Here is a 21383-nt window from a genome sequence, read left to right on the forward strand (position 1 = left end):
TATATTTTAATTTAAAATAATATGTCAAATGAATGATTACACATATTAATAGATATTTCATTATTGCTCAAGGATAACTGTAAATTAGCATAGTCTATTTGATAAAATATTTCGAAACAAAAAAAGGTACAGAAAAAGCAGACTATATTATTGAGATTTACAAGAGAAACTAATCCATTTGCAAAATCTTTGGAAAAACCAAAATAGAAATGGAGATGCGGGGTATCGATCCCCGTACCTCTCGCATGCTAAGCGAGCGCTCTACCATCTGAGCTACATCCCCATGTTAGTATTTTCTGGTTATATACATTTATCATAATACAAACAGATGTATATGCACTGATTCACTGTTGACTGTTGTTGCATGAATAGCTTTATTATGTACTACTCAGTTAATGTTCTATTTGATTTGGTTCGATTTCCAGCTTTTATGAATACTCCTAACTCTGCTGGTACTTGATGGTTTGTTTATACAAACATTTTACATATACTTCTTAAGTTCTGACACTAGTATAGAATACTGCTACAAAAGAAGTCTTGTAACAATCATTAGTTTATTAAGTTCATACAATCATTTATATTTTCTAACATCTTAGCCTCTAGAAGCATATGAGTTCTTTAGGACACGCCAACCATGCATCATCTCTAGGTTTTGTGATATGATTTTTTGTTGTATCCCATTATAGATGAGATCAAAGATTAAAAATACAGTATTTGCTATTGCTAGATGGTTCTGCTCTGAGTGTTCTTATGATCCCCGAGTGCAACAAAATGCTTGGAAAGAACACATAGAACAACTTCTGCAATTGGCTAATCACTCGAGCAGAATTGTTATTATCACTAACAGACACCTACAGACTTGGCAAATTGTAAACTACCTCTAAAATTAAAGGATATCAAAAACAAAACACAAAAAACAGACAGATTAATACAGGCGAGCAATATGTGCAATACACCATATCTGAATCACTCATGGTTTCTCCACGACCAAGTGTTATGAAAGATACAGTTTCCGCAAGAGAAAAAACCTTTAACTTAACCTAAAATTAACAGTAAGATTCTTTTTCTATCCACATAGATCCATTTTAACTGGAGTCATATTGTATAAGGTAGGACATACTTGGCTTGTGAATGAAAGATTCCTAGTGCTCTCGTCATTTGGAGTACCTAACAAATCAGTTGTCAACGGTATAGGCAAACAATGCAAGGAGGTAAGCCAAAATGATTAAGAGTCCCCTCAAAATCCCAAATAGAGCTAGCACGGATTCTGTATAAAAATTTGTCAACAATATCAACATAGTGAATGTAGTTTCACGGAATGGGGTCCAGAGAAGATAGAGTGTAAGTAGATTTTAAGTCTATCTTAGAGGTGAGATTGAGAGGTTGTTTGTCATAGACTTTGGTTCAAGACATAAATAGTATAGAAAAAGACGTAATGGAAGTACAAGAGACAATAGAAAATAATAAAAACAACAAATAATAGAAAAATAGTACTATAATAATAATATTAAAATCGAATTACACAAAACAACATATAGTGACATTCGTCGAAAAACAAGAAACCACAAAGAATAGTACTATGCCTACTAGTTATAGGGCAATAAGACAATATCGATCGCAACATTCTTATCTCCATCACTTTTATCCTCTGAATGTGAGAATTCTTGATTGACCAACAATTTGATCCATATAATATAGCTTGTCTAATCACCATCTATAAAACTTGCCTTTAATTTTAGGTCACACTTTCATTCTCTGGACCCGAGCCGTCATTTCATCTATCCCCATTCCCCTATTATTATAGTGAGTGACATTTTGATCAATTTCCTTCAATAATATGACGCATGAGGCTGATGAAAATAAAGACTTTAATACACAAGTCATCCAGGGATAGTTCAATTACTAATATTTATTTCAAAATGAGGACGGAGTAGTCTTGTTCTAACTTCCAAGACATTGTCTAGTAAGTAAAGAGCTCTATTAATATACTACACAGTGACTTGAGCAATGACGTAGTTTTCCTTCCTGCAACGCCATGGCTTCCGTGGCCAAAACTTCATATATACATTTTATATTCCAGCAATCTTCAGTGTCTATCACAAAATCCCATTTCCTTTTTCCCCTTACCGTAGCAATTTCAGTGCTTTTCTTCAGTCATGGCGACAGAACTCCAAGATCGAGTAGCCATTGTTACCGGATCTTCTCGCGGAATCGGTAAAACTATTGCACTTCAATTGGCCTCACTTGGTGCTAAACTCGTCATCAACTATTCCTCCAACTCCACTCAAGCAGACGACGTCGTATCCCAGATCAATTCCACCTCCGCTTCCCCACGCGCCATCGCCGTCAAAGCCAACGTCTCCGACCCAGATCAAGTCAAATCCCTCTTTGACGCTGCAGAATCGGCTTTTCAATCGCCGGTCAACATCCTGGTCAACTCAGCCGGCGTACTCGACGGAAAATACCCGTCGATCTTAAACACAACTCTAGAGGATTTCGACAGGACTTTCGATGTGAACGCGCGTGGAGCTTTCGTGTGCTGCAAGGAAGGCGCTAAGAGAATCAAACACGGCGGAGGAGGGAGGATTATATGCTTATCGACGTCGTTAGCAGCGGCGTTTAGACCTGGGTATGGAGCGTACATCGCTTCAAAGGCGGCTGTGGAAGCAATGGTGAAGATACTGGCGAAGGAACTCAAAGGGACAGGAATAACGGCGAATTGTGTGGCGCCGGGACCCATAGCGACGGAATTGTTTTACGATGGGAAAACGGAGGCGATGATAAAGAAGGTGATTGATGATTGTCCACATGGAAGACTTGGCCTGCCGGAGGATATTGCGCCGGTGGTTGGTTTTTTGGCCGGCGATGCTTCTGAATGGGTTAATGGACAGATCATTCGGGTCAATGGCGGTTTCATCTGAATTTATTTTATTTGGCAAGAGTTTTGTTTAAATCTGCAGTTTAGCTTGTCATATCTATATATTTTTTTAATTTGTTTGCCTTTGCGCATTCCAAGTCTTTGATGTGAATCAAATTAACATTTTGTATTGATTCTTGTCTTGTTACATTTGAAATCACATTTTTAAATTCAAAATATTTTGCCATGAATTCAAACTTTTTTTCTTGCAATATGATATGAGTAATCCTAAGATTGTCAAGTGATTTCTATTAGCTTATCCTTAGGCTTAATCACATAAATTATTCCCCATTTATAACTTTTTATAGTTTTCTTTTATATTATAAATATATATAATTTCTGTATTATATTTAAATCTAATTCTGTTGCTATTATCTATTTTCAAAGTCATCATATTACTTAATATCTTATATATTAGTTTACATTTTAACTTAGTTCAAAGTATAAATAACTACTCCCTATATTTCATATTAATTGAATTTTTGAGAGATTTTTCATTGTTCAAAATAATTGAATTGTTCAAAGTCCAAGATGAATATTTTGAAACTTTTTTCATATTTGCCCTTTCATTTATTGAAGTTTTATATTTTCTAGGAGTTAAATCACACCAAAGTTATATTTATGATTTTACAAAAGACAATAATGAAAAGTATAGTTTAAATTATGTCATTGAATGATTTTTTTAATCTGTATGCATTATCTCACAAATTCAGTTAATATGGAATAGAGGTAGTATAACTGATCTCAATGTAGGATTTTCTATATTTCTGTATTGATTTGTTAAAAATATATATGAGATAAGATTAACTTTATCTTTTAATTATTTGTTTAAAAATTAGAATATGTTTTTCCTTTTGGTAAAATATCTTCTTTCCATAAAATAGTAGATATTTCTTACTCTCTCCCGTTTAAAAAAAATGACCTTCTTTTTTTTTTAATCTGTTTCAAAAAATGATTTCTGTTTTTTTGTAACACATTTCCACATGATATATTTTAAACCACAAAATTAAAATATATTTTTACACATTTGACATAATTTTAATTTAGAACTATAATTTTTTTTTATTTTCTTAATATTTATATCAAATCAAATAATGCCATTTTTTTTTGAAATGGAGGGAGTAATAAGTTTTTCCTATTTTTATATTTTATCCAATAGTGTTCAAGTGATTTATTTGACTTAATTTCAACTTTGACTCTCTTTATATTTAATAATAATACACATATATGTAGATACTTAGAATATTATCACACAATTAGCACCGCACCAGCAATTTTCGGTCTCTCATCCACCAAATTCCATTTCCTCTAGCAATTTCAGTGCTTTTCTTCAGTGATCATGGCTGAAGCAAACGTAGCCCAATTAACCCAAGGCCAAAACCTCGGGAATCGTGTAGCCATTGTTACCGGCTCTTCTCGTGGAATCGGCAAAGCAATTGCCTTTCACTTGGCCTCTCTTGGAGCTAAACTCGTCATCAACTATTCCTCCAACTCCACTCAAGCAGACGACGTCGTATCTCAGATCAATTCCACCTCCGATTCTCCACGCGCCATCGCCGTCAAAGCCAACGTCTCCGACCCAGATCAAGTCAAATCCCTCTTCGAAGCTGCAGAATCGGCTTTTCAATCGCCGGTCAACATCCTCGTCAACTGCGCCGGCGTACTCGACGGGAAATACCCGTCGATCTTAAACACAACCCTAGAGGATTTCGACAGGACTTTCGATGTGAATGTTCGTGGAGCTTTCATATGCTGCAAGGAAGGCGCTAACAGAATCAAGCGCGGCGGAGGAGGGAGGATTGTATGCTTATCGTCGTCGATGGCGGCGGCGTTGAGGCCTGGTTTCGGGGCGTACGCGTCGTCAAAGGCGGCCGTGGAAGCAATGGTGAAAATACTGGCGAAGGAACTGAAAGGGACAGGAATAACGGCGAATTGTGTGGCGCCGGGACCCATAGCGACGGATATGTTTTACGAAGGGAAAACTGAGGAGATGATAAATAAGGCGATAAATGAGTGTCCACATGGAAGGCTTGGACAGCCGGAGGATGTTGTTCCGGTGGTTGGATTTTTGGCCGGCGATGCTTCTGAATGGGTTAATGGACAGATTATTCGTGTCAATGGTGGCTACGTTTGATTCTTTTGCTTGACTTCTGTATTTCCTGTTTTGGGTGTCATATTCCAAGTTATATTATAGTTGAAATTCGAAGGAAAGTTATTTGTTATTTCCCTTGAAATATTGTGAAAATCAAAATTCTAACTTGAAATAAGATTAAGCAAAAAATAATAAAGATCAAATGATAAAACAAATATTACTCGTAAGTTGTAATGTAATTTTGAAATGTGATTGAGATGATCAAAAGGTAATTACAATATCCCTTAATAAATGAAGAACATCACTACTTGTATTTAAAATATTTCAAGTACTAATGGATTCGACGATGTTATAGGGAAGCTAATCAAATGAGAGATACCTTATGGTGTATGGAGAATTTCAAACAAAGAGTGAGTTGCTTTTGCACATTTTCATCTCCATTGTTAGTCATCGAACCTTACAAACTTGATTTCATACAAATGAAATATTAGTACGAAATTAGTATAGTTTTTATCTTAGCCATATTCTTGAATATTAAAAGGGATGAATTCAATATTTAATATAAATGTCATGTCACAATTAAAAGAGAATGTGACAATTTTAATTGTTATTTTTTAATTTTTTTAAAATTATTTTCAACAAAGCAACTAATATTTACAAGAATATAAAAATATATATGAAAAATTGAACGATAAAGATAAAGATATGAACGGGCCAAACTTTAACCGAAAAATATATCTAAATATTTTCAGAAAGTTTAGCCACATAACCCTTTTCCCTTATATTTAATAATGATACTCAGAATATGTGTGGTAGAATATCATCACACAATTAGCACCACACCAGCAATTTTCCGCATCTTATCTACAAAATCCCATTTCCTCCAGCAACTTCAGTGTTTTTCTTCAGTGATAATGGCGGAAGTAAACGTAGCCCAATCAACCCAAGGCCAAAACCTCGAAAATCGTGTAGCCATTATTACCGGCTCTTCTCGTGGAATCGGCAAAGCAATTGCCCTTCACTTGGCCTCTCTTGGAGCTAAACTCGTCATCAACTACTCCTCCAACGAAACTCTAGCCAACGACGTCGTATCCCAGATCAATTCCACCTCCGATTCCCCACGCGCCATCGCCGTCAAAGCCAACGTCTCCGACCCAGATCAAGTCAAATCCCTCTTTGACGCTGCCGAATCAGCTTTTCAGTCACCGGTCAACATCCTCGTCAACAACGCCGCCGTACTCGACGGAAAATACCCGTCGATCCTAAACACAACCCTCGAGGATTTCGACAGGATTTTCGATGTGAACGCGCGTGGAGCTTTCCTGTGCTGCAAGGAAGGCGCTAAGAGAATCAAACACGGCAGAGGAGGGAGGATTATATGCTTATCGACGTCGTTAGCAGCGGCGTTTAGACCTGGATTCGGAGCGTACACCGCTTCAAAGGCGGCCGTGGAAGCAATGGTGAAGATACTGGCGAAGGAACTCAAAGGGACAGGAATAACGGCGAATTGTGTGGCGCCGGGACCCATAGCGACGGAATTGTTTTACGCGGGGAAAACTGAGGAGATGATAAATAAGGCGATAAATGAGTGTCCACATGGAAGGCTTGGACAGCCGGAGGATGTTGCTCCGGTGGTTGGGTTTTTGGCCGGCGATGCTTCTGAATGGGTGAATGGACAGATTATTCGTGTCAATGGTGGCTACATTTGATTCTTTTGCTCGACTTGTGTATTTCCTGTTTTGAATATATGACTATATTCAAACTTATATTATAGTTGAAATTTGAAGGAAAGTTATTCGGCATTTCCCTTCAAATATGCTTGAAAATTTAATTTACTTCATATTTAATTTATTTTTTATAAATTTTTTTTATAAAAATTAAAAGTTTGAGTGTACTTTTTTAAATAAATTTTCTTAAGGTGAGGGCGTGGGAGGCTGAATATGTGCTAGTGTAGAAAATTCAAAAAAAAATTGAGGGACGAGTCTTGGGAGTTATGTGTTGTTGTAAAAAATTTTAAAAAATAATAATTAATAATTAAAAAAATGGATGAGGCTGTGGAAGGAGGGATATGTGGCGGTGTAGAAATTTTTTTTTAAAAAATAAAATTATAAAAAAATGATCAAAAATATCCCTGAACTAAAAAGGAAGAGAGAGAGAAGCTGATGTAGTCGTCCACGTGGATATTTTGTTTCATATGGCACTGTCATGTCAGCTTTAACGGGAAAGGATATTTATGGTCTCTTTTGATAACGGCGAGGGTATATTTGATCTCAAAAATAGTTAAAGAGTATATTTGAGCTATTTTAAATAATTCGTGGATAATTATGATCCTTTTTCATAAAAACAAATATTACTCGTAAGTTGCAACCTAATCTTTGAAATGTGATTGAAATGATCAAAGGTAATTACAATATCCCATATTTAAAATATTTCAAGTACTAATAATGAGCTGGAAAATGTTATTGGGAAGCTAATCAAATAGGAGATACCTTATGGAGTATTATAAATGGGGAGCCGGTTGTTTTTGCACATTCTCATCTCCCATTGTTAGTCATCGGACCTTACAAACTTGATTTCATACAAATGGAATCCCCAAGTTATAACAGAGAAAAAAACTATTTTGTATAGAATCAATCCAGTTAAGATGTTGAGCTATTTTCTTCCCTTTTGAATTTGTATATTTGTACATAATTAGTATAGTTTTTATCTTAATCATAATTTTGCTAAGCAATTATTGGTTGAGATTTGGAACAGTGGATCGAGCTTATACTCCTCTCAATTTGTCATTTTATTTATTAATATAAATTAAAGTCACGCTATCATACAATGATAATTTTTTTTAAAAGAGATTAAATTTACCAAAGACAAAAAAAATTAAAAAAATCAAAACACTAACAGTGAATTAATTGTACAATTATGATAATTTGGTTGTATCTCTATATGTTCCCTTTCCATAGAATACATGGTTGCGAGCAAACAACTCATTTTCCACGGCAGCATCGACTTGTCTTTTCATGGATATGAATGAAAGCTTATATAAATATACAATATTGAGAAAATATTTAATATTTATAGTAATAATTTTTTTATTGGACACTTATAATATAGTTTTAATAGAATTTTAATACATATTAGCGTAAATAATTTATAAAACTCATATAATACAAGTTTTATTCATGAATAATATATTTATCACGCTTTAATACACTTATAATACATTGTGTCAATTCTTATCAAACAAGTATAATATATTTTAAAACACTCATAATATCTTTATATTGCATACATAATTCACTTTTAATACATGACAAATATATCATAATATTGCTATGTATTACAATAAATAATAAAAAATAAAAAATATCGCTAAAATCAGTAATTATTTATTAAAAAGTTTTCTCCTGAATTTTTTTTCTTAATACTATTGATTACTTTAACACTGATCAAAACAAAAATTCCCGTGCTTGTTACTCCTACTATTAAACTTTAGGAAGCAAAACATGTCTCACAACCCCCCCCCCCCCCACCCACCCCCACCCCAAAAAAAAAAAAAAGAAGAAAAGAGCTACACATTGTAATTTGCAGGAATGAGAATTACTTATGTACAATATAGTAATTTGATTATAATAAGCCTAATTTGGTAACTCAGAAAATAAAGAGAATAACTTGGTGTAATAAGTTAAAAAAACGTTAATATTAGCATGCAAGTTTTTATATTGGCGGTGCATATAAGTTAAGTTTTATCGGAATAAGTAGAGATTTTCTTGAATTTTAGACACAATGATTTCAATGTTACACGAAAGCGGCGCTTCTTTGTTATGTTGTCACACAATTGTCCACCTAGAAGAGCAACTCGCTCTATAGTGTTGTCACACAAGATAAACATGCCGCCTTCATGCTGGTCGAACGAATCGAAGTTATCTTTCGATCAACTGTCCACCCAGTCAAGTACAACTAACAAAGTAGAATCACATAATGCACGCGATTGATGTGCTTCCTACTCGCGATAAAAGAAAGAAGAGCGACATAATCCAATTCAAATTTGACTGTTTGTGGCGTGGGAGTAAATTCCCCAAAAAATTCTAAAAGTAATCAATTCTCCACATGCCCCAACTCCCCACACCCAAAAGAAAATTTTTCATAAAATCCATCCACATATAGTGCATAGAAAGAAAAAGTCAAATTATTCTTTTATTGGTGAACCTGATGAGAAAAGAATAACATTTTCAATTAATAAATGTACATTTCCCTCTTATTGAACCATCTCATCCTTGCCTTATTCCTTAGTAATAACAAAAGAACCACAACATTACTAGCAACCATGGAGGAAACTAACAAAGAATCAACTAAAGATGAAATCAAATACAGAGGAATCAGAGCAATGCCCTTTGTCATAGGTATATATTTTAATTTTTGTGTCTAAACAAAAAAACTGCTGATTATTGAATGATTGTATACTTTTCAATGTATGTTAAACCTGTTTTGTATGACAATGATGTGAAATGAGTTAAATGAAACTGGGATTCATATACCCGACTCCAACTTGTTGTATTCTAAAAGCTGCAGGGAATGAGACATTTGAGAAGCTAGGAACAATTGGAAGCTCATCAAATCTCTTGGTTTATTTGACAAGTATATTTCATTTGAAGACCATAACAGCTACTAATATTGTCAACATCTTCAATGGCACTTGCAACTTTGGCACCTTGCTTGGGGCTTTTCTTTCTGATACTTACTTTGGCCGTTGTAACATCCTTGGATTTGCTTCAGTGTCTTCCTTCTTGGTATAAGAAATACTCATATTGAAAAAAGATTTTAGATTAAGAGTTATTGGTAGGACAGAAGTCATTTTCTATGAAAAATATTGGTCATGGAATAATTTTTTTAGAAAAGATTTATAGAGTTAAATACTAGTAATAACCCCTCTAACAAATCAAGGAGTGTTGTGATGAAATTTTTTAGTGCTAAAGATTAATAGGAGCAATGTTTAAGTGTTAGTGAATCAAGAAATATCAAGTGAAAAGTTAAAGATAGCTATAAGAAAAATGATTTCCGCCATAAGTGACTGGAAGTCATTTTCACTCTTTTTTTGTTTTTTAATAACCATGGCATTAGGCTTAGCTTGCTCGCACCTCGATTAATTTAAAATGCACGTGATATCTCATGGTTCTCAAATTTAATGACCACTAGGCAACACCTTTGAGTGTTAACTCATTTTGCCTCTTTAGGTAGAAAACATTTTCCTTGAAAATCTTTTTTGGTAACCAAACGCTAGAAAATGACTTCTTCATGGACAAAATTTGTCTAGAAAATGACTTCCGTTGTACCAAACACACACTAACCTAACCATTATTTATAAGTCCTTGTAATTACCAGATCTCATCTTTGTTTTCCAATTTGATATCTACAGGGAATGCTAGTTCTGACATTAACAGCAGCAGTCTCAAAGTTGCATCCTCCAGAATGTGTAAACCAAGAAACTGCACCAATATGTGTTGGTCCAACGCCAGGACAAATGACATTTTTACTGGTAGGCTTTTGTTTGCTAGTAATTGGTGCTTCTGGCATAAGGCCATGTAACTTAGCATTTGGTGCTGATCAATTTGATCCCAAAACTGAATCAGGAAGAAGAGGAATCAGCAGTTTCTTCAATTGGTACTATTTCACTTACATATTTGCTGTGATGGTCTCATTGACTGTCATTGTGTATGTTCAAACAAGTGTCAGTTGGTCATTGGGATTAGCCATCCCAACAATTATGATGTTCCTTTCTTGTGCACTTTTTTTTGTGGGCACTAGAATATATGTCAGGCTTGTGCCAAAAGGTAGCTCTGTATCAAGTGTGGCACAGGTATTAGTGGCTGCATTCAAGAGAAGGCACTTGCAGCTGCCAGAGCAACCATGTTACTCCCTATTCAACAATGTGCCTTCCAATTCCTTGAGTTCTATGCTTCCTTACACTGATCAGTTTAGGTAATTCTACTTGCCAGCATCAAAGTTACGAGTCCTGTTAGTGCTTTACTCCTCAAGGTAGGATTTCCCGGTACCAAACTAGTTTAGTTGAGCCTTGAAATGAATAATGACCCCAAGTGGAAAACTAAAAAATTAAATAGAAATCTAGTTTAGTCAAAGCCTTAAAACGGTCACGCCACCGAGTGGGAACCAAAAAATTGAATAGAAGGAAGAGAGTGAAACCACTACCAATAATTCAATATCACCCTTCTAACCTCTTGTGCTCTTGCTACTAATCATAACAAGAAAATTATAGAAAATACTTGCGATATTAAGACTACACAACCTCCTTTCTCTATCTTAGATTCATAAAGATTTTTCTAAGTGATGTCTACATTTAAATGTCTCAAAGGGTTACTGAAAAAACACATCCTTCAGTACAAAAACAAAAATATTGCCAAGTCACCATTATACACCCAACTTCTTTAATCAATGAAATGATAGAGGCAGTAAAAAAATCAGATGCTGCTAAATTATGAAATAAAAAACTCTTGAGAATATAGATAATGAATGCTGTAATAGCTTAATATTGATTCTTGGTCAATTGTAACATATATAATGTAGTCGGGACATGAAAGCAGGAAAAGAAAAACCAAGAATTCGAAGAAAAAAATGTATAGAATATATAAGGCACTTTTAAACGCTGAAGACGTTACTACTATGAACTTGTCGCTCCAGAGGTAACTCACACACTCATTATGTCTTCATTCTATCACCCACTCACCGGTTAAGTAACACTAGTCAAGCATGCTTTTCCATCAAACAGTGTATGATTGCTGAATTGTTTCTATGTCAAGACCCTTCAACTTCACCACTGATTCCACGTGACCTTTAAGTGTGTGTAGCTCACGTTGCCTGCAATGAAAAATGTAGCGTTCAGGTTCCAGAAGTCAATATGTGTTTAGCAGAAGAGAACTAAGAGTAAAGATAAAGCAAAGCAAGCAGAGTAAAATGCCCACAAATGCAAGTTCAACTTCACATTCAACTAGAAACATAAGCAGAATCCACTATGCTTCTGTTGTCAAAAAATCAACTCAAAATGAGAGTCTTTACCTAGCAATTTCAGCTCTCCTCTTTGCTTCCTCAGCCAGCTGATTAAGCTCATTGAAATTGGTAGCCTCACTAAACAATTTGGTGTCAGGAACTTGCAACCCATGAAGGGTCCTCTGTGCATGGGCCCATTGAAGCTCACGTTGTTCTTTTCCAAAATCCTTCTTCCTGGTGAAAGCAATCTGCAATACAAAGAAAAACCATCACATAAAGTTGGATGAAAATAGCATGAGAATGAATATATACCATATATGCATATCTCTACTGCATAACTCATACCCTTTGCTCAAGAACAAGATCCCAGGCCCTTCCACTGAGAGCATATCTGATTAAAAACTTGATGATATCAAGCGGAAAGTAGAATACTAAATTGTAGAGCCAGATCACTCCTGCCCAACCCCAGCCAATTCCTTCGATTGCAGCAAAGCTCCAACTTGCATAAACAGCAATCAAAGTGGCAACCTGTTTACAAATTAGCAACCAAACATTATAAGATTGATGAAGCTGGAGAAAGTTTGTCAGAATCAATGAGCAGATGGCTTACCAGTTGAGCAATCAGAAAAGCAACCACAAGCAACAAACCAGGACGCTCAACAAACGACCAACTTCGAGATCTTGTGACAAATATCAGGGCCTGACTGATAGTGCTCACTTGAAGGTAAATTGCTGATGCAAGTTTCCTGAAGTCATCAGTTGCTGTCTTCTGAAGTGTTGATACCCCAAAAACACGCTGGAAAATCACCAAACTGAGTGAGATTACAAACTATTAACAGTTCATACTTAATACCAGTTCAACATCTAAACATTCCAAACAGCAATGTCAACAGATCATTTAGTTTAATATACAGATAGTCATCATAACAATACTATTATCAAAGTGCTGCTGCACAGGTAAGATGAAAGTCCTCCATCATTGTTCATAGATAAAAGATGACCAGTCCGTGAAGCCAAACATTGTTTCATTAGTTCTATTATATAATACATAACAGCTACATCTCAAACTCCCTGCATCTTTTTGTGAATATTGTGACTGTTCGTTGTCATGTCAAATCTGAACATCTTTTTTTGATATTATACAGGAAACTCATATGCTCACCGGGAAGAAATCTGTCTCATATGCTGCCCAAAAGAAAATGACTGTCATCATTGCCAAGTAGCCACCAAGAACAACCCCAGTAGTGAAAATCTCAGCCAGCTTCCAACTATCAGGCAGAGGAGATGGTTTGACCCTATCCTTTGATATTGTCATAATGGTACCTGAGATTATAAACATTAGAAGTGAGACGTAGAAAAGACACTGTAACGACAAGAGAACTAACCAAACACAGCAGTGGCAAAACATACTACTTTATAGGAGAGCTTTTGATGAAATAAAATATTATTTTGTACATTTGAGGAGTAGCCTCTTATCCCTATTTCTCTTTGGTGCATCCATGGGGATCCAATTTGAATTGAAGATTGGACGTCTTCTTTTTCTTTTGTAGGTTCTCTACTTAAGTATACCACATGAATGCAGGCATTGTTCCCAACAATAATAAATTACTATCACCTTGTCACAGGAAAAAGTTATTAAACCTTAGAGGCTACACATGGAACTTGAAAGACACGATAACAGCTCCTGATAACATTTTTTATCAATCTACCTTATCTTTTGATATAACGATAATGACAAACATACAACATCCTCCAATTTTGCCAGTCACTATTTTTATCAATCAACCCGAAGTAAGTATCTTTTCAAATTTTGGTACACCCATTAAGAAAACGACTCCCTCTGTTCACTTTACTTGTCCGCTTTGGACTCTGCATGCCCCCTAAGAAACAATGATTAATATGATTATTTTACCACAATACCTATATTAATTGTTGTATAGTCTTAGGTCTTGGGAAATGATTTTGGGAAATAAGTAATTAATGTTGAAGGTAAAATAAGAAAAAAAAATTGTTTTTCTTCCAACATTAAAAGTGACAAGTAAAAGTGAACAGAGGGAGTAATTAATAGCATTAATTATAAGAGTTATTGACTAAATTCCCCCTTATCTTTCCTAGTAAATGTAAATAAGCATCCAAAGACATTTAGAAAGAAGTAGAGATCATTTATTACAGCAAGAGTAAATTTGAAAATAATTAATCTCTTGCTTTCTTAAATGACACTTATTTGGACCAAATTTGAAAGGCAAGAGAGGTATTTTGAACCGGATGGGGTATTAATTCATTGGAAAAATGTTTCACATGTAAGTACGTTTCCTTTAGGTCCGATTCTCTCTATGATCTTTTATTCATGTCAGAGATTTATAAGCCATTAGAAAATATAGAGAACTTCTAGCCCTATTTACTTTTATTTTTTCTACAATAATACAAGCAAGTTTCATTTCAATACTCTCAAATTTTATCTTAAAGACAAATTAGGGGTCTTTTAAAATGACGGAATGTTTAAACTCAACATTGTCTATGTTACTATAAGTGAAATAGGACCAACCATCATTGAGGATTGCAATGATAAGCACCATGAAAGGTGGAAAGTCAAACTTCCAGATAAGGGCCAGAAGCATAAAACCAAGCTGTGACATAAAATAGAAGAAGAATGTCAAAATATCATATAAGAATCATAAAGATTACAGAGAAAAGAAGAAGCAGCCAAAAAACATACCACAATACGGATTGTGATGGAAACAGCATATATCTGTCGATGCAAAAAAAAAAAGACAGATAAGTTATCAAAATCAGAGATGGATTGTAAGTGCATTTAAGCTCATTCAGGACTACAATCAGGCACTACCTTCAAAATAACAGACGCTAAGATATAGCAAAAAATTAGGATGTATAAGGATCCAAATATTACGTCTCTAGTAGAACCAACAAGACAAATATATACCGTGTAGTTTTTCATCCTTTGAAAGATTGCTCGACTAGTCAGAACAGCACTAATGATGACACTGAGACCAGGTTCGGTAAGAACAATGTCAGAAGCACTACGAGCAGCATCAGTGGCATCATCAACAGCTATCCCAATATCAGCCTTCTTTAAAGCAGGAGCGTCATTGACTCCATCACCAGTCATTCCACAAATATGCTTCCTAGCTTGCAAGCGCTTTACTATCTCATATTTGTGCTCTAAAGCAATGAGCAAGACAAGGTATCAGTAAAGACATACATTCTGATAAACAAGTAATGTACCCTATTGAATACCCGAAATTAGAGAAGTACAGAAATTCTCGGAAAGACATATACCAGGGAATACTCCAGCAAAACCATCAGCCTTTTCTATCAGTTCATCAATTGGTAAAGAAGCAATTGATTCATCCTTAGTCTGCCCCAACAGAGCAGATGAAGGATACATGTTGGTTCCCATTCCCAGGCGGCGCCCTGTTTCTTTACCTATAGCCAGTTGATCCCCTGTCAAGAGAACAGACATCAAGAAATTTAAGTAAACACATAAACATGTCAAAACTTCGATGTAGCAAAAAAGGCACAACCAGTAAGACGACACCCGTCCGAATTACGTCTGAGCTTTTTACAGAAAAAAGCCATATCTTGGTAATACACAAGTTGACTGACAGAAGTATAGTCTTTAAAATTCAATAGTGAAAGCCTGAAATCCTTATCAACACAATAAATGAAATGTCAAGGGACATGCATAGACATCACTCTCACGCCAATAAGACCAGGTGGTGCCTCTAAACTGAACCATAAACCAGTCCAACTATCATATTGTCCTCATCAAAAATCAAAAACAAAAAGGCACAGCCCAATTAAGAATTTGGAACGAATCAAAAGTAGTCTTTGATGCAACAAGCTCAGAATACCGAGAATTAGTAGCAGAGTGCATTACCATCTTAAGTTGGTGATAATTTTGAAAACCTCTATTCACTGGATACATTTTTCCTTTCTCTTCCTTTTATTAAAGGGTTAGGTAGCCATTACTATCAAGTTTAGCATGCAGTCCATTTGCAAACAATACATAAGAATAAAAAATCTGGAAGTACCTGTGATCATTTTAACATTCACTCCAAGATTCAAAGCCCTCCTTATAGTCTCAGCACTGTCATGTCTTGGTGGATCAAACAAAGGCAAGAGACCAATGAATTGCCATGGTCCTCCGGAACTCTCCTTCCTTCCCTCTGGAACTTCCTGCATGGAAATTTAGGGTGTGCATGATTAAGCAAATTAAGCCTCTATTTTTTGACATAATGATTGGACTTGGAGACAGCTAACTAATCCCTCCTCTCCACTATAAAAGTATTAGGTTATATGCTTAATCTGCAAGATAATTGATTCATTCAATTTATATACAACATGATGAGTTCCACAGATGATAAAAGGAAAGGAAAATACCTGGTATGCCACACCAAGTGAGCGCAAGCCCCTCTCAGCAAACTTATCAATCACCGCATGAGCTCTACGTTCTATGTCTGACTTGTTGTGTGCAAGATTTATGATCTAATCCACATTGCAGTGATTGGTTAGAAAATGTAATCATGGTAAGTAAAAGCAAGCAAAGAAGGACTACTTAGATGATAACAGTCATACCTGCTCTGGTGCCCCTTTGCTGACCCTGTGCATTTTTCCTTCACCGTCAAGATAAGTAAGTGCTGTTCGCTTGTCAGTTGGATTGAAAGGAAGAAAGTGTATTTCACGAATGCCAGCGCGTGCCTGAATTAATGGCAGCATTAGAACAGTTCTCTAGCAAAAATGGATGCACTAATCACAGAGTCATGAAGTTCTAAAGTTACCTCCTTTGGATCAGACAGCATCCCAACAATAGCAGTATCAATGGCATCCTGGTTCTCTGTTCGAGACGCTCGAGCTGCCATCAGAACAACAGTATCTGCATCGACACCTTTGGCAAAAACCTGAAAATTTAGCAGGAACAAACAGAAGAAAATCAGAGTCTGTGTGGAATAAGGAATAAGGAATAAGACTAAACCCTTATTCTCACCTCAACAAGGTTTTTGTCGACAGTAAGTTTGTTTAGTGTAAGGGTCCCTGTCTTGTCACTACAAAGCACGTCCATACCAGCCATTTCCTCAATAGCTGTCATTCTTTTTGTAATAGCACCCTGTATAGTTAAAATGATGAAATATGCAATCACATATCAGAACTCCTGAACAACGATAACTCACGATTGAAGACATGCTGAAACACTATATCCTAAGATAACGATGCTAACTAACAAACCTGTTGAGCGAGGCGATGAGAACCAATTGCCATTGTGACTGAAAGGACCGTTGGCATGGCAATTGGAATTCCACCAATGAGAAGGACAAGAAGATTGTCAATCCCAGGACGATATTTGCGGTGTTGGATAGGGTACATCACAATAATCTCTATTATCATCCCCACTGCAATAGAACAGATGCAGAAGTTTCCAATAGCAGTCAAAACCTGATAGAGACATCAACAACATTGAATGTCAGATTCAGAAGAATGAGATTATCAACTAATATTCAAAACAAATAAGACAATACAAGTTCAACTCGCCTTTTGGAAGTGTCCCACTTGGTTTGTACTGTCCACAAGGTGCGCAGCCTTCCCAAAAAAGGTATGAACCCCAGTGGCGATGACTACAGCTTCTATCTCTCCCTGTTTACAGGTTGAACCAGAGTAGACACCATCTCCAGGACCTTTTGTTACAGGAAGAGATTCACCAGTCAAAGCAGACTGCAAGTAATAGATAATTTTAGTACCACAGTTAAAGACAAAATATTGAATGCAGAGAGCAGCCACTTATTGAATCGTAAAAACTTAATCACCTGGTCAATTTTCAGCGGATCACCTTCAAGAAGACGAGCATCTGCAGGAACAATATCTCCCAGTTTAATACTGATTATGTCCCCAGGAACTAGAACAGCAGCATCTTCTTCATTCCATTTTCCATCTCGAAGAACCTGCATATATCAACAAGAGCACAGCTTTCAATTAGCTTCTCAACCTCATACTTCCCATCATAGTTATGAAAGTTAACAACTTTCACATGCCGTCTAATAGAAAATGAATATCAGATTATGGTTGGTGACTCTAGAACCTTGGCTTTAGGAGCGAGCCGAGCCATGAGAGCAGCTGCTGCATTGCCAGCATTGTTCTCCTCAATAAAACTAATAGTTGAGTTAATCACAAGTAAGGTAATGATACCCACAAAATCTTGCCAATCCGGAGGCTTTCCCTATAAAATTCAACATATATTCAATTAAGTCAGAAGAACCAGCATATTATCGAATATAAAGGTAAATCCGAATGTCAGTGCTTACTCCTCCATTTGCCAGAGCAATTGCCATAATAGCAGCAGCTTCCATAACCCATGAGAGAGGATTCCACATAAACCCCAAAAATTTCAAGAATTTGCTCTCCTATAACACAGCACAAACGGTAAATCTTCAACAATCATAACAGTTCACTTTAATTTTTAAGTCAAAAACTTAAACATCAAATTTTCCATTAATTCAGCTAGTTCAACTTAAGTCAAGTAATTTTCAGCTAGAAAGAGTCAATTCAAAGTCCAAACAAGACAGACAAGATACTAAAAGAAAACAAAAAGAGAAAAGAGAAAAAAATTCAGTAACAAAAAGAAAACTAACCCATGAAAGTATCAAATCAAAAAAAGGAAGAGAATATACAGGAGATGCAGTTCAAAGTGGACCAGCAGGGGAATCAAAAAACAAGAAAAGGAACAACTCTGCAAAAAGAATTAAAAAAAAAAGAGTAATCATCACCACACCTTCTTCTCCTCAAGTTTGTTGTACCCAAAAATTGCCAACCTTTCTTGGGCAGCCGTACCAGTAAGACCCTCTTTGGTACATCTCAAATTTTCAAAAACTTCTTCAATGGGTATATTCTCCTGCAATTACAACAGCAACAAAAAAGGAAACAAACCCATTAAAACTAACAAAAGGTTTAGCAAAAAAATCTGATCTTTTTAGTCAGATCCATTACCAAATCCACAGTTTCCTTTAAGACAGCATCTAACACCTCAGGTTTCTCCCCCATCTTGCTTAATTTCCTCTCTTCCTATTTCAAGATTCAAGAAAAATTTATTATTGTATCAATAAGATACTAAAAAAACACCCATCAAAGGAAAACAAGATTACTGAGTTGAGTTATGAGTAGGAAGAGAAGCAAGAACTACCCACGAAAGAAAGATAGGATTTTTTTGGGTCCAGAAATAGGATTGGTGAGTCGCCCACCAAATCCTAAAATAGTGTGGAGACCAATATACTAACAGGCTCCAAACACTGCTTACCTGTTACTCTCCCTTGCAAAATACTTATCATAATTTATTTATTTTTTAAATCAAATTATACCAACTTTGACTGATATTATCACCTTTTTTGCCCAGAGTTAAATAATACAATTTTTGACTAATACTATTATAATTTTCTTTTTGAAGTTTGAAAGTAAAATAATACGAATTTACCAACTTATAATATTTTTTGTATTTTAAAATATCAAATAATCTAATCTAATTTTAAAAATTAATTAAATTCAAAATGACTCTTAAAAAATTATTTTATTTTCTAGTTCATTTAAAAAAAACAATATCTATTTTTTAGTAACATTTTAATTCTAACTTTTTAAATAACATACTTAAGATCATAAAATTAAAGAATATTTTGACCACCTATTTTAAGTTTAAAATCATAAAACTTAAAAGTTTTTATATTTTTTAAGTCTTATATTAAATTTAAAATCAGATAAATAAATTGATATAGAATGAATAATAATATTAATATACAATTTGTCAAAGTTCCTACCAACTTTAACCCTTTTTTAACTTTATATTGCATTATTTTTTCTTTCACTAAAATAAACTCTGCTTTATTTTACTTTTTGTGTTTTCATCACTAAAAAGAGTAACAGAGTTTCTTTCCAGATAAAGAGATTCTATTGTCTCAGTTAGTGAGTGACCATTTGGAGTAATGGGAACTATTAAACGGCTGTTATCTCATGTATTTAAAATAAGTAAATCAGAAATAATAAAAATGGAAAAAAATAGTAGCTAAGTCTACAGAATTTATTATGTATTCTTAAGAAATTTAATTCGCTCACTGTATTTAAGGTTATGGATTATTTTCTCATAGAATAAAACGGATAGAACATTAAAAAAGTAGCAGTATCTCAAACTTCAATAATTTCAGCGAACTCATAAAGCAGCAACGAAATCACACAAGGACACAACTTTGTTTGTAAGAAAATATATGTAGAAGAGGGAGAAATTTCGATGTCGAAAGATGAGAGGAGGCCTCTCTATTTATAGCCAACAAAGGTTGTGAATATATTTGTTCAGAATAGTCTCATATGTTCAGAACAAGCATTGTATCTTTTGGAAAAGAAATGTCTTTTCGAAAGGAATAGGTCCTTTCCGAAATATTTTTGCAAAATTTAAATTCTATTTATTAGTTAATTTAATTTAATTAATTATTCTATAATTTCGAATTAATATTCAGAAAAATAAAATTAATTAATGAGATTAATAAATAAATTCATTTGGCGTTGTCGAAGCCGAGCTGAGCGACGACGACGACGGCATCCTCTACTTAACCCTTTAAGGGTTAAAAGAAGTGTTTCCTTATATAAGACAAAACATTTCATTTCTTTTACCAATGAGAGAGAAATGACCTTTCATTTTTTCTATATTTGATTTCCCACATTTCTCAATTATTATTTCTGATTCACACTTCGCTTAAACCCAACAACAACAAAGTCAGAAATTTCGTAAAAAATATTTTAAAATAATAATTTATAATACATATGTATTTAAAAATTCATATATATTTTGAAAGCAAATTGTAAAAATAAAGAGGTGTGCCTGCACATGCTCATGTGCCCCCCCCCCCCCCGGCGCACACACACAGTACCATACTTCTTTTTTAGTAGTCTTTTTCCTCCCCTTTTATTTTTTTTTATAGCTTTGAATTAATTAAACTTTTGTAGTTTTATTTGTGAATAAGAAGAAAGACAAATAAATATACTCTTGTCCACAAAAATAAAGTATTTTCTTTTTTTAATAAAAAGACAGTCAACTTTTTTAATGCACGTTACTTAGTTGTACTACATAACTTCTTTGACGTATAGCTGGTCACAGTCTATATTGATCCAGAAAATATTTTTTACAAAAAAGGTAGTTAAACTAATAATAGTAATAGTATTTTTTGTTGGATCTCTTCAACATTATCTTATTTTTAATTATTTTGTTGTGGACTGATATATTTGCATATAATAAAAACACTTTAAGCCTGCAAGTTGACACATTCCTTCAACCAGTAGACCTAGTCAATTTATTTTCACCTTCCTTAGCAATTTTATTGTTTGTTAGAC

The 21383-nt window shown here is 34.8% G+C and overlaps 4 protein-coding genes and 1 non-coding gene across 5 annotated transcripts; 3 read left to right on the forward strand and 2 right to left on the reverse strand.

Annotated features, from left to right (window-relative positions):
* Positions 1 to 210: 210 nt before the first annotated feature.
* Positions 211 to 283, reverse strand: TRNAA-AGC (transfer RNA alanine (anticodon AGC)). The gene has a single exon. It is a non-coding gene; the product is annotated as a tRNA-Ala (tRNA).
* Positions 284 to 2119: 1836 nt separating this feature from the next.
* On the forward strand, positions 2120 to 3094 carry LOC129899399 (NADPH-dependent aldehyde reductase-like protein, chloroplastic). The gene has a single exon (XM_055974352.1). It carries the CDS (start codon positions 2157 to 2159, stop codon positions 2919 to 2921), a length of 765 nt encoding a protein of 254 aa, XP_055830327.1. The 5' UTR covers positions 2120 to 2156; the 3' UTR covers positions 2922 to 3094.
* Positions 3095 to 4147: 1053 nt separating this feature from the next.
* Positions 4148 to 5236, forward strand: LOC129899314 (NADPH-dependent aldehyde reductase-like protein, chloroplastic). The gene has a single exon (XM_055974239.1). The coding sequence runs from the start codon at positions 4257 to 4259 to the stop codon at positions 5049 to 5051; it is 795 nt and encodes a 264-aa protein (XP_055830214.1). The 5' UTR covers positions 4148 to 4256; the 3' UTR covers positions 5052 to 5236.
* Positions 5237 to 5746: 510 nt separating this feature from the next.
* LOC129899322 (NADPH-dependent aldehyde reductase-like protein, chloroplastic) lies at positions 5747 to 6809 on the forward strand. The gene has a single exon (XM_055974250.1). It carries the CDS (start codon positions 5801 to 5803, stop codon positions 6716 to 6718), a length of 918 nt encoding a protein of 305 aa, XP_055830225.1. The 5' UTR covers positions 5747 to 5800; the 3' UTR covers positions 6719 to 6809.
* A 4712-nt stretch (positions 6810 to 11521) lies between these two features.
* Positions 11522 to 19299, reverse strand: LOC129900546 (plasma membrane ATPase 2). Its single transcript, XM_055975542.1, has 22 exons — positions 19199 to 19299; positions 19002 to 19076; positions 18787 to 18906; positions 18320 to 18418; positions 18097 to 18234; positions 17825 to 17959; positions 17553 to 17732; positions 17250 to 17456; positions 17011 to 17130; positions 16805 to 16924; positions 16602 to 16724; positions 16407 to 16511; positions 16058 to 16202; positions 15303 to 15467; positions 14947 to 15185; positions 14722 to 14754; positions 14551 to 14632; positions 13168 to 13328; positions 12616 to 12801; positions 12351 to 12533; positions 12075 to 12253; positions 11522 to 11876 (listed from the first exon to the last, which is right to left on the reverse strand). Exons 2-22 carry the CDS (start codon positions 19053 to 19055, stop codon positions 11780 to 11782), a joined length of 2871 nt encoding a protein of 956 aa, XP_055831517.1. The 5' UTR covers positions 19056 to 19076; positions 19199 to 19299; the 3' UTR covers positions 11522 to 11779.
* Positions 19300 to 21383: the final 2084 nt, after the last annotated feature.

Source organism: Solanum dulcamara, chromosome 8, assembly GCF_947179165.1.
Source record: "Solanum dulcamara chromosome 8, daSolDulc1.2, whole genome shotgun sequence".
In the NCBI taxonomy this organism is placed as follows: Eukaryota; Viridiplantae; Streptophyta; class Magnoliopsida; order Solanales; family Solanaceae; genus Solanum; species Solanum dulcamara.